This window comes from Papio anubis, chromosome 16 (assembly GCF_008728515.1).
Source record: "Papio anubis isolate 15944 chromosome 16, Panubis1.0, whole genome shotgun sequence".
In the NCBI taxonomy this organism is placed as follows: Eukaryota; Metazoa; Chordata; class Mammalia; order Primates; family Cercopithecidae; genus Papio; species Papio anubis.
In genome coordinates this window covers 56,549,407-56,562,033 of record NC_044991.1, presented here as the reverse complement: position 1 = coordinate 56,562,033, position 12,627 = coordinate 56,549,407, and the positions used below count along the sequence as shown (strand labels likewise).

The window sequence follows — 12,627 nt, the reverse complement described above, 5'->3', positions numbered from 1 at the left end:
GATGCCCCTGTAGCAAGAGCTATTATGAACCATTTTGTGAAAAGCCTTTATCGGCTTTTTGGAAGGCCTCTGATCTTCATCCCCAGCAGAGCAGAGGCAGCACACCGTAATCTGCCATGTGAACCTATCTGCATAGAACCATGTAGACATCCGTGCTAAGGGTGATAAATAAAACTATAAATAGCTTTGTGTTGGTTCAGACCAGGTTTTGCCAGCAACTGCATAGTGCCAGTCTTTCGATTGTTTAGAGCTTTCTGGGTTCCAGAATTACAGAATAGGAAATGATGATCTGGAGTGGGGCCTGTGGGTGTTAGAAGGACTCGGGATTTTATCCCCAGTGGGATGAAGAACCACAGGATGGACATGATCTGACTTTTGTTTTAAAAGTGTCACCTGGCTACATGTGGAGCCCATGCTACAGGAGGTGAGGGTGTGTAGCTGACCGTAGCGGTCCCGGTCCAGGCAGGAAAAGATGGTGAACTGGACCAAAGTGGTGGGATAGGCTGAGAAATGCTCAGATTCTAGATATATTTTGAAGGTAGACCCAAGAGGACTTGCTGATAGATTGACTGTAGGGTTAAGGACCACCTCAAGGTTGGGGGCAATAGAGTGCTGTATCCTGAGTTGGGGGGTGCAGGTGATGGGTGGAGTGATGAGGCAAATACCAGGCAAAGCAGTTGCATGTAGCAGGAGCAGCTCTTCTGCCAGAGAAGGCTCTGGGAAGCATCGGGTGCCCCGCTTCTGCCCAGCAGTGTGAGTCCAAGGTACTCTTGGGATAAAGCCTTGCTTCTTGCTCTGATCTCCACAGGGGCCCTCCTGGTCTGAGCCCTGCCCAACCTTCTGGCCTTCTCCTCCCCCGAACAAGCAGAGCCACCTCTCCAGCAAAACTAGGCTCTTCACTGCCTTCTGGGCACGTGTGTTTTCCTATTGTCATGCTTGTGCCTGTCACACTCCCACACCTAGGACACTCTTCCAAGGGCAAGACTCGTTTCTATCATTTGCCCAAAAAACCTTCAGTGGCTCTCCCTGTCCCTCCAGATAAAGTCCAGATGCCTCCCTGAGGCTTCTGGGCCCCTTGTGGTCCAGTTGCCTTGAACAGTTTCACTTCTTCTACCCCCTGTCCTCACATTTCATGGCTCAACCACACTGTGCTCCTCCCCTTCCCCACAGGCTGGGCCCTCACTCTCCTCCTCCCCCTTGCACACTGCCCTGTCTGCTGAGGTGTGCTCCCTGCCCCTGCTCATGCACTACCCAGGGTCCCCCAGCTCCAGGGGTGGCAGGCACAGTGGGCTCTGTGAATGGCACCCCCTGGAGTTATGCAATATGGTAGCTAGAGTGGGACCCCTCCTGTCACCTGGTCACCTCCTGCTCCTCCTGAGGTCAGCAAGGGCATGACATCCTCCAGAGTTGGGGGGCTTCCTGTGAACCTTCCTGGTGCCCCAGCATGGACACCTGGTGTGTTCAAGGTGTCTCTGCACCTGTCCCATTTCATAACCCACTCCTTGAAGCCAGGGCCCATGTCCCTAAGGTTCACTGCAAATAGCTGCTAAACTTGGCACCATGCCTGGAATGGGATAGGTGCTTAGTAAAGGTTTATTGAATGAACAAATGAACAAATGAATGAATGAATGAGTGAATGAATGAATGAGTGAATGAATGGATGAGTGAGTGAATGAATGAATGGATGAATGAGTGAGTGGATGAATGAATGAGTGAATGAATGCCATCCTAAACCACTGTAGCACTTCCCACTCTGCCTTCTCTGAATCCCTAAAATACTGCTTCCTGGTGACTACACAGCCCCATCTAGAAGGATCTCTCTTTTTTGTTTTTGTTGTTATTATTATTTTATTTATTTATTTTTTTTTTTTGAGACAGAGTTTTGCTCTTGTTGCCCAGGCTGGAATGCAATGGTACAATCTCGGCTCACTGCAACCTCTGCTTCCTGGGTTCAGATGATTCTCCTGCCTCAGCCTCCTGAGTAGCTGGGATTATAGGCATGCACCACCACACCCAGCTAATTTTGTATTTTTAATAGAGATGGGATTTCTGCTTGTTGGTCAGACTGGTCTTGAACTCCTGACCTCAGGTGATCCACCCACCTCGGCCTTCCAAAGTGCTGGAATTACAGGCGTGAGCCCCTGCGCCCCGCCCTGTTGTCATTATTTTTTACTTGTTTTACCTCCCTGATTAGACAATGAGTTTCTGGAAGAATAGGACATTGTCAATAATAATGGCATCATTAGCAGCTACCATTTATTGAGTACTTACTGTGCTCCTGGCACTGTCTATGCCTTTATGTATATTAGCCCAATTGTGACTTTAATTCTTGCAGAAACCCTATGATTTATCACTATCCCAATTTTATAGAACAGTGGTTTTCAAACTTGAGTGTGTTACAGAATCCCCAAAGACTTGTTAAAACACAGCTTACTGGGCCCCACCCTCAAAGTCCCTGATGGAGAATCTCTATTTCCACAAGTTCTCAGGTGGTGCTGATGCTGTTCTTCCCAAGCCACACTTTGAGAACCGCTGTTCTATCAGGTTCTTATTGTTCCCTATCCTATGGTTGAGGAAACTGAGGCCCAGAGAAGTCATGATATTCCCAAGGTCCTGCGGCTAGGAAGCACCAGAATGATGACTTCAGCCTTGACATCTCTTGCACGAAAGCTGGTGCCTTCATGACTGTTCCCATGCTTCCTGCTGTCTATTTCTTCTTCCCCAGAGAAACCAACCGTTTTCTGCCTGTTTTTTATTTTTCCAGCGTGAGCCTACCAAGGGAGCCATGAGATCACTTGCTCCCTTTCATCTCTCTAAACCAAAGCAATAGCTAGTGAGTGCTAATGGTGGTTTCCCATGCCTCAGCCGGCTTCGGCTTTGGCTTGCTGGGATCAGACACTTTCCAGAGGACGTTGGTGTGAGTAACAGCCGAGCACCTCAGGGAGGCTGCAAGCCGGGAGGCTGCCACTTTGAGCTCAAAGGGTTCTTCAGGTTGCAGGGCTGGTGGAGGGATTGGCTCTCTCTAACTCCCTGGGTTAGGAATGTACAGACAGAACATTGTCTGTAATCTTCCCCAGCTCAGACGAGAGAAAAACGTGTCTCTCTGCTCCCTTAATTGGGCACTAGGGTTCATTCAATCAGCCATTTATTCACTTGTCAGACATTCACTGCATTTATTCTTGGAATATTTAGGGCTTCCCTGAGTCTTTCATTTATTCATCTGGACTGAGCCTAACTCAGTGCCAGGCCTTGAGCTGGGAGTTGCAAAGGGGAGGAGAAAAGGCCCACCCCTGGTCTCATGGCACTTAAGAGCCAGTGAGAAAGATTTCATTCATTCATTCACTCACTCATTCATTCATTCATTCAACAAATACATATGGACTGCTAATGATGTGCCAGCCCAGTTCTTAGTGCTGGGGCTTCAGAAGTGAATGAGACTGGCCCGGTTCTTGGTGCTGGGGCTTCAGCAGTGAATGAGACTGGCCCAGTTCCTCCCTGTGTGAAACTGATGGTCCGCTGAGGAGACAGGTTACCAGACAAGCTGGAAAGTTAATGAAGGATGTGGTGCAGCTGCTGACTAAATACAATGAAGCCAGGTAAGGGATAGAGCAGATCAAGGAGGTAAGGTCTTGGGTGAGCAGGGAGGGCTTATCTGCAAGGTGACATTTAGAAGGATGAGGAGGCTCCAGCCATGGGAATATCTGGGACAAGACTACACCAATCAGAGGGAACAGCCAGTGCCAAGACCCTGAGACAGGAGCAGTCAGATGCATGCACAGAGCGCAGAGGAGGACAGAGGAGCTGGAGCGGAGCAGAGGCAGGAGAGGGATGGAGCCTAGAGCAGTCGGCCGGGCTGAGCCTTGGAGCTGGTGTCACTTGACCACCTTGGAGTGATTATAGAGGGCTTGAGCATTGTGAGCAGAAAAGTAGCATGACATCACTTATGCATTTGAGATAGGGAGAATGGAGGGCAGGGAAGCAGGAATAGAGGTGGGGAGATCAAGGAGGAGGTTCTTCAGGAATCAGGGGAGTTAAGATGGTGGAGAGGATGGGGTGGCTGGCTTTGATGGATAATTTGGAGGTGGAGCCGACCAGCCCTAGGTTGGATTAGACGAGAACTGTAAAGGAAGAGAAGAATCAGGGCTGACTCCTACTTCTCCAGCCTGAGCACAAGATGAGCAATGGTAGAGCTATTCACTGAAATAGGAAAATCCAAGGGAGAGACAAATATGGGGAAATGGGTAATTGGTTGTAGTCTGAAATTGCTTTGAAAGAGAAGAACACAGTGTTTTGAGAATGGAGTTTGGGGGTTCAGTTAAGATTCTCCAAGACAAGACTGTTTAAAATAGCATCTGAAGGAAGAAAAGGATTGAAGCAGATGAAGAGGCAGCAGCCCAAAGCATGCAAAGGCCCTGGGGCAGCCTGACTGGCATTCATTCCAAGTCACTGTTTTTGAGCACATGTGGTGAGGAAGCATGGCAGGCAGGCAGACAGCAATAGAAACCAGATATGCAGATAGACAGGAGATCTGAGATTGTCACGGAGGGGCAGCCCAGCCAGCCCAGCACCGTCGGCAGAGCCATCACAAGGTGACACCATAGTTGAGTCTTGAAGGAGACACGAAAGTTAGCCAAGAAGAAAAATGATCAAGGGGGTCCTTCATGCTGCTATTGAAGCATGAAGTACATAACATCAAATGTACCCCCCCTGAAATATTTGGTGGGTAGATGAGTGGGTACATGAGGACAGGGCAGTGAATTAGCCTGGAGGCAGCACGCCAGGCCACGTGGGACACGGAGCAGGGCGATGAGTTGGACTTGAACCAGCCAGCCAGTGGGGAGCTCCAGGAAGGCTGGAGGCCAGTAGGGTGGGGACAGATCTGTGTGATCTTCCCCAGCGGACGTGGCCCTGCTCCTGAAGGGTTCTTTCTGTGGCCACGTGGGGCTTGTCATGTCTCAGAACTGCTTTCGGAGCCAAGCACTCATGCCAAATCCATTAATAACCCTGCTGCCAAGCCCCACTGCTCATTTCTGACATTATCCATGCTAACATCCCCGGGGTTGCCGGCTTGAGAATTTACACAACTTCTGCCAAGCCAGTGGCTCTGGTATGCTCATCACCTTGACCGTGACCCTCCAGTGAGTCAAGCCGTGGCCTCCAATTACAGAAGCAAGTGCACGAACAACTTCTTTGATTAACTTGGACATCTTGGTCTTTTTCTTTTCTTTCTTTAATGATGATACATAGATGTTTATAATACAGAACATTTGGAGAATATGGGAAACTAAAAAGGAGAAAAAAAATACCATGCAAAGACCACTGCAGTTTGCATTTTGCTATGTTTCCTTCCAGTGTTATCCACACATTTTTCATAATTGAGATAATCCCACAGAGAATTTTCCTTTTTCACTTATCATTTTAATGTAAGCATTTGTAACTTTAAAAAAAACCTCCTCATAAACCTTTTAAATCTTTATCTGTGGATTTATCCTAATTTCCCTAACCAGTCCCAATTGGCAGAACCCTAAGATACAAACCTCCCCCATCCCGCCCTTGACAAATGCCTTTGTGTTGAAAGCTTTTTCTATATTTTGAATTCCCCCAAAAAAAGTGCAATTATGAGTCAAAAGGATGAGGACATCTTCCAAGCTCTTGATTTTGCCAGCTGCTTCCCAAAAGGATTGTACTGGTTTGCCTCTCCCACCAGCGACGTATGCAAGCTCCAGTTCATTTCACCATAGCTTCCCCAACACCAAGTATTATAATTTTTAAAGATCCTTGCCAATAGAGTAGGTTAAAAAAAAATGATAGTGCATTGTTTACAATTCCTTTTTAGTGAGATTGACCCCTTTGTCCAAACATTTGATGTGCAGTTGTGTTTCTATTATGAGTCCTTCATCCATGTCCTCAACCCATATAGAAAGTGGAGCCTAAATGTTATTCTTATCAATTTGCATGAGCACTTTAGATAGTGAGGGTATTTTTATCTGTGTGTCTCTTTCCTTTTTAGGTTGCATGAGCCTGAGAAGAATGCCAGAGAAATAACCCAGGTACAATCCTTGGTGAGATGCCCTTCCTGGGAAACTCCATGGCGTGGTTGCTTCACATCAACCGGAATTGCAGATCTGGTTCTAAATTAAGACTCCCTGTGGGGTGCAGGGTGGAGGATCTTACATTCCTAGCTTTCCCCATGTCCTGTGCATATTCCTTCTCTCTGCTGCAGCCAACAGTGGCTGTTGCAGCCTCCTGACTCAGTGCTACCCATTGCACAACTCCCCAGGGGCACCATTCACAATCCGTCCTATAAAATGGTGCCCTGGAGTCAGGCTGCAGCTCCCTTAGTGTGGATTGTGCCTTCCCACCTCTGTGCATTTGCCCAGACCCATCCCTCTACCAGGAGCGCCACTCCCAGCTCACTGCCCACTCCTCCTCACAGCCAGGCTTTTCTATGCTGTAATTGCACAGCCAGCCTGCCAGGGCCTCTCCCACCTTTGCTGATGGAAAGACCCCATGTCATTTATTACCTCACACAAGGGCACACTTGCTTAAGCTGGAGGTTTCTGGTCAACATTGCTGAGATGATTTTGCAGGCAACGTGGTTTCTGAGAAACCTAGCCCTGCTTATCACCGGCTGACGCTGTCAGACCTTGAAGGCAGAGGGCTCCTCAGCATCTTGTAACAAGACAGGTCCTGCTCTGAACCCGGAACGAGAGTGCGCCAGCTGTCCTTGACATTTCCAAGGCAGTTGTCATCTTTTTAGATGTAATCTGTTGTCGGGCTGGTGAAAGGCACAGCATTTGTAGACCAAAATGCCTTGGCCCTGCCCTTGTGACCCATGGGGTACCCCGGCAGCCCCAGACATGAGCTCAGGTAGTAATTAGGAAAAACAAAACCGTTTCCAGTCATGAGAGAGGGAGACCTTCTCCCCTGTCATTCTACTTCTGGACTTCCTCCTGGAATCTTCTGGGGGAAAAAAATGATGGTGGAAAAACGGGTCATGGACACCTGCACGAAATTCACATCAGCAGAGACTTACCGGGCACCCACTATGTGCCACTCACTGGACAGCCAGACAGTCACGGCCCAGCTGGCAGAGTGCCTGCGATTCCAGTGCCAGGTGCTAGCCCTGGCCAGGGAGGGAGTTGCATGCTATCAACGTGGATTTCCCAGACAGAAGTAAATGAGAGCACGCAGGGCTCAGGACAGGAGCTGTGTGCTAAGAGCACAGCCGCAGAGTCCAACACACTTTGGTTCTTTGCCAGCTGGACAACTTTGTCCACTTTATTTAACCTCCCTTGGTCTCAGTGTCTTCAGCTGCAAAGTGGAATAGATAATCCTTCCCAAGTAGGTTGTGGTAAGAGTGGATGGGTGATCTGCGTGGTTGTGTGCTGCTTGTAAGCCCTGAGAACTGAAATGGGCCATTACCGTGCACCAGCTAGGAGGTGTGCCGGTTGGTGGTAGCTTTATTCTGTTCTGTCACGCAGGGGCCAGTCACAGAGGAAGCAAAGTTTATCATTCATGATGGGCGATTTTGAGGTGGCAGTGGCAGGTTGATAGGATTAGCACATGGGAGGTATCCAGGTTTGCTAAGTGGTTAATGATTGCGAACATTTATTGAAGACAGATGCTCAATATGTACCAGGCTCTTTTCTAAACGCTTTACCTGGATAATCTCATTCCATTCTCACAGTAACCCTGGCAGTAGACACTATTATCATCCCCTCTTTACAGATGGAGAAACTGAGACCCAGAGAGGTTAAGTGAGTTGCTCAAAATCCCTGAGCTAGAACCAGGATTCAAACCCAGACTTTCTGACTCCAGAATGTTTCCCGCTTTGCTAACTGGCGATCTCATTCTTATACTGCCCCTGTTCTCTGGCTCCCTGTCTCCAGCTTTGCCCTGAGTGAAGCTGAAATTATTGCCATCCTATTTATTCAGTATGAATCAGACTTCTTCTGTGCCAGCCTTGGTTTCTGAATCATAACAAATGCCCAGTGGATATTTGTAGAATAAATGCGTACATTAATGAATGTCCCCACACACATCACCATCAGCACCTACTCAGGCCCCCAAACAGACACGGTCCTGGGTGGTGGGTCCTGTGATGGAAAACAAACATGGGCTGAGGAAGCACAAAGAAGGAACCTGGACCCTGCCAGGAGAGGGGAGGGCCAGGAAGGGTCTTAGGATGAGCCGTGCTTCATCTGAAATTTACAGGGTGGATGGGGATTTGTTACAAGGAGAAGCAGGACAGACACCCTTGGCAGAGGGAGGAACATGAGAAATGGGCGAAGACTACAGGTGGTTCAGGCTGGGAGGAGGCAGGAGCGGGAGGAGGTGACACTGAGGCGGGGCTGTGAGGGGACCACACTGTGTGGGTCAGAAAGACCCTTCAGGCAGGGTGAGGAGGAGGGTGGATGGGAAGGGGCAAGGCTGGAGGCAAGTAACGTTGGCAAGAGATGAGGAGAACAGGACTTATGGCTGAGCCAGTGTGGGCCGAGAGGACACAGAAGCATCCAGACTTGGTATTTAGTTTGAGTGAGTGGGCCAGGGCCTCTAGAATGACCTTCTCATGACTTTCTCTTTGGGTATTTTAAATCCAGGACACAAATGATATCACATATGCAGACCTGAACCTGCCCAAGGGGAAGAAGCCCGCTCCCCGGGCCGCGGAGCCCAACAACCACACAGAGTATGCCAGCATTCAGACCAGCCCGCAGCCCGCATCGGAGGACACCCTCACCTACGCTGACCTGGACATGGTCCACCTCAACCGAACCCCCAAGCAGCCGGCCCCCAAGCCCGAGCCATCCTTCTCAGAGTATGCCAGCGTCCAGGTCCCGAGGAAGTGAATGGGACCGTGGTTTGCTCTAGCACCCATCTCCACGTGCTTTCTTGTCCCACAGGGAGCCGCCGTGATGAGCACAGCCAACCCAGTTCCCGGAGGGCTGGGGCGGTGCAGGCTCTGGGACCCAGGGGCCAGGGTGGCTCTTCTCTCCCCACCCCTCCTTGGCTCTCCAGTACTTCCTGGGCAGCCACGGCCCCCTCCCCCCACATTGCCACACACCTGGAGGCTGATGGTGCCAAACCAGCCAGGGAACCGACCTGGGAAGTGGCCAGAACTGCCTGGGGTCCAAGAACTCTTGTGCCTCCGTCCATCACCACGTGGGTCTCGAAGACCCTTGACTGCCTCCCCGATGCTCCGAAGCCTGAGCTTCCAGGGTGGCCCCCTGACCACCACCACCACCACCACCACCACCACCCCCACCCAACTGGGGCTTAAGGGGGGAAGATTTCCCCTTTAGATCAAACTGCCCCTTCCATGGAAAAGCTGGAAAAAAATCTCTGGAACCCATATCCAGACTTGGTGAGGTTGCTGCCAACAGTCCTGGCCTCCCCCATCCCTAGGCTAAAGAGCCATGAGTCCTGGAGGAGGAGAGGACCCCTCCCAAAGGACTGGAGACAAAACCCTCCGCTTCCTTGGGTCTCTCCAAGACTCCCTGGGGCCCAACTGCGTTGCTCCACCCAGACCCATCTCTCCCTTCTAGACCTGAGCTTGCCCCTCCAGCTAGCACTAAGCAACATCTCGCTGTGGACGCCTGTAAATTACTGAGAAATGTGAAATGTGCAATCTTGAAACTGAGGTGTTAGAAAACTTGATCTGTGGTGTTTTGTTTTGTTTTTTTCTTAAAACAACAGCAACGTGATCTTGGCTCTCTGTCATGTGTTGAAGTCCATGGTTGGGTCTTGTGAAGTCTGAGGTTTAACAGTTTGTTGTCCTGGAGGGATTTTCTTACAGCAAAGACTGAGTTCCTCCAAGTCCCAGAACCCCAAGAACGGGCAAGAAAGATCAGGTCAGCTGCTCCCTGGAGACACTTAGCCTTCTGACTGGGACTGACTTGGCCAAGTTCTCAGCCGAGCCACGCGGCTGGTACTGCAGCCTTCTGTGACCCCGCCGTGGTAAGTCCAGCCTGCTGAGGGCTGCCTCTTGACAGTGCAGTCTTGTCGAGACCTAACGCCTCAGTCTGCTCATCTGTAAAGTGGGGATAGTGAAGATGACACCCCTCCCCACCACCTCTCATAAGCACTTTAGGAACACATAGTAAAGGGTAGGGAGAGTGGCCCTGGCCGTCTGTCCTACCCCTTTAGTGTCCACCCCCATCCCGGCTTTCTGAGCTGATCCTTGAAGAAGAAATCTTCCATTTCTGTGCTCAAACCCTACTGGGATCAAACTGGAATAAATTGAAGACAGCCAGGGGGGTGGTACAGCTGTGAAGCTCAGGCTGATTCCCACTCTGTCCCAGAAGGTTGGCCAGAGGGGTGACCCAGTATTCAGTCTTCACTATAACTCTTAAGAGTTGAGACGCTAATGTTCATGACTCCTGGCCTTGGGATGCCCAAGGGATTTCTGGCTCAGGCTGTAAAAGTGAGAAGCTGAGCCATCCTGCCCATTCCTGAAGGTCCTACAGGTGGAACTGCAGGAGCTCAGCACAGACCCAGCTCTCTGGGGCCTGGTCACTTGGTGATTTCAATGATGGCATCCAGGAATTAGCTGAGCCAATAGACCATGTGGACAGCTTTGGCCAGAGCTCCCGTGTGGCATCTGGGAGCCACAGTGGCCCAGCCACCTGGCTCGGGCTAGTTCCAAATTCCAACAGATTGGCTTGTAAACCTTCGTCTCCCTCTCTTCTACCCAGAGATAGCACATACGTGTGCACATGCATGCACACAACACATTCAGTATTTTAAAAGAATGTTTTCTTGGTGCCATTTTCATTTTATTTTATTTTAATTCTTGGAGGGGGAAATAAGGGAATAAGGCCAAGGAAGATGTATAGCTTTAGCTTTAGCCTGGCAACCTGGAGATTCCACATACCTTGTGTATTGAACCCCAGGAAAAGGAAGAGGTCGAACCGACCCTGCGGAAGGAGCATGGTTTCAGGAGTTTATTTTAAGACTGCTGGGAAGGAAACAGGCCCCATTTTGTATATAGTTGCAACTTAAACTTTTTGGCTTGCAAAATATTTTTGTAATAAAGATTTCTGGGTAATAATGAGTCCTTCCGGTGTTCAGTATTCTTGTCTTTGTGAGCGTGCCCCGGGGCCGCGTCAGGGGCTGCCCGCCCTCCTGCCAAGGCCTGGAAGAGGATTGAATGGACCCCAGGGTTTGGAAACAACCTACAGCATTTGAGCTTCTCACTTAGGTTTTAGAGACATACGATTTTGGTTTCCCCTGGCTCAGAAGGAGCCAGTGTAAGGTTGAGATAAAATTCCATACAGACAACTGAGTTTGGATCTCGGCTCTGCTGTTTGTAGCTGTGGGAATTCAAACAGCACCTCTTTGAGACTTGGGCCCCACGTCTGCACAGTGGGGCAGGAAGAGTCCCTGCCAGGGTGACTGTGCGGATTCAAGGAGGTTGGAAGCACTGAGCCCATGCTTGGCACTGGGCAGGCCATCACTGAGGCTTGTGTCTTTCCTTCCTGCCCTGACCCTGCATAGCTGAGTCTCATGGCCTCTTACACTGATGGGATCTTGGACACCTGGCTCCCCCTCCTGGGGGCTCACTTTCCTTCCCCACCAAATGCAGAAATCTAATGCTTGTCTTGTAATATCCTTGCCAGATGACTGATGTCAAGTGCTGGTTTATAGTGGGTGCTCAATAAATGTTAGTTTCCTTTCTCTCCCTCCATTAGATCATTAATGATATTAGTGCTAATTATGTAATAAAGTTAAGGCATAAATATGTTAATATTTAGTGGTTACTATGTGTCAACACTTTGATGAATTCTTAAACCTTGTGACTCAAGGGCAATCATGTTACTGATTCTATTTTATAGATGACACAGAGAGGGGGTGTAACTTATGCAAGGTCACAGAGCTAATGAGCGATGTTACTGAGCCTCCAATTCCAACTGGATGACTGCAGTGCCTGATGCTTAGCCACTGGGTTAATAATCAGTACATCATGTATTGAGCACTGACTGCAAAATTAACCACTATGATAGCTAATAATAGCTATGACAAGTGTGGTGCCAAGTGCTTCACAGCTATAACCCATTTCATTCTCCCAACTACCACATGAGGGAGGAACTCTTGTTCTCTGTGCTTTACAGATGAGGAAACTAAGACACGGAGAAGTCATTTCTCCAATGTCCTATGGCAGAGCAGTTTGAAGCCAGGGAATCTGACTCTTCCCCACACTGTACTTACTGCCTCATTTAATTCTCATGACTATCAGATCGCTCTGGTTGTGCCCATTTTGCAAAGAACGAAAGATAAGGTTCTGGAAGTGCATGTGACATGACCAGTCTCACGCAATGAGTCTTTAGTCAAGTTGAGACTTGAACTCAGATCCACAAGCCCACTGGGGATCATCTCTACACCCTTGGCCTGGTCCATGTGATCAGAGACCACCTGAAACAAGGAGCTGCCTGCAGGGCTCAGAGAGGTCACCCTTCTCTCAGGCCAGGACTTTGGCTGTAACAGACAGCTCAGCAGTTTCCTGGCCTGTGGCCTGAGTTCAGCTTTCCACCTCCCTCTGGGAGCAACCCATGAAATATGTGCACTGCTTGCAGGAATGGGGTGTTCAAGGCATGAATCCAGGCCGAGTGGGTGGGGAAATGCCTT

General features: G+C 49.5%; 1 protein-coding gene across 6 annotated transcripts in view; it reads left to right on the top strand.

Annotated features, from left to right (window-relative positions):
* The window catches only part of SIRPA (signal regulatory protein alpha), a 46,255-nt gene extending 35,198 nt beyond the window's left edge, over positions 1 to 11,057 (top strand). For 4 of the 6 annotated variants that reach the window (XM_003904962.4, XM_031656625.1, XM_031656624.1 and 1 more), the window contains 2 exons: positions 6,011 to 6,062; positions 8,604 to 11,057. In XM_003904962.4, coding sequence (XP_003905011.2) covers positions 6,011 to 6,062; positions 8,604 to 8,852 — 301 coding nt within the window. In that variant the 3' untranslated portion in view covers positions 8,853 to 11,057. The remainder of the gene's footprint in view (positions 1 to 6,010; positions 6,063 to 8,603) is intronic. The other 2 variants (XM_009216444.3, XM_021921178.2) reach the window with 1 other exon arrangement.
* Positions 11,058 to 12,627: the final 1,570 nt, after the last annotated feature.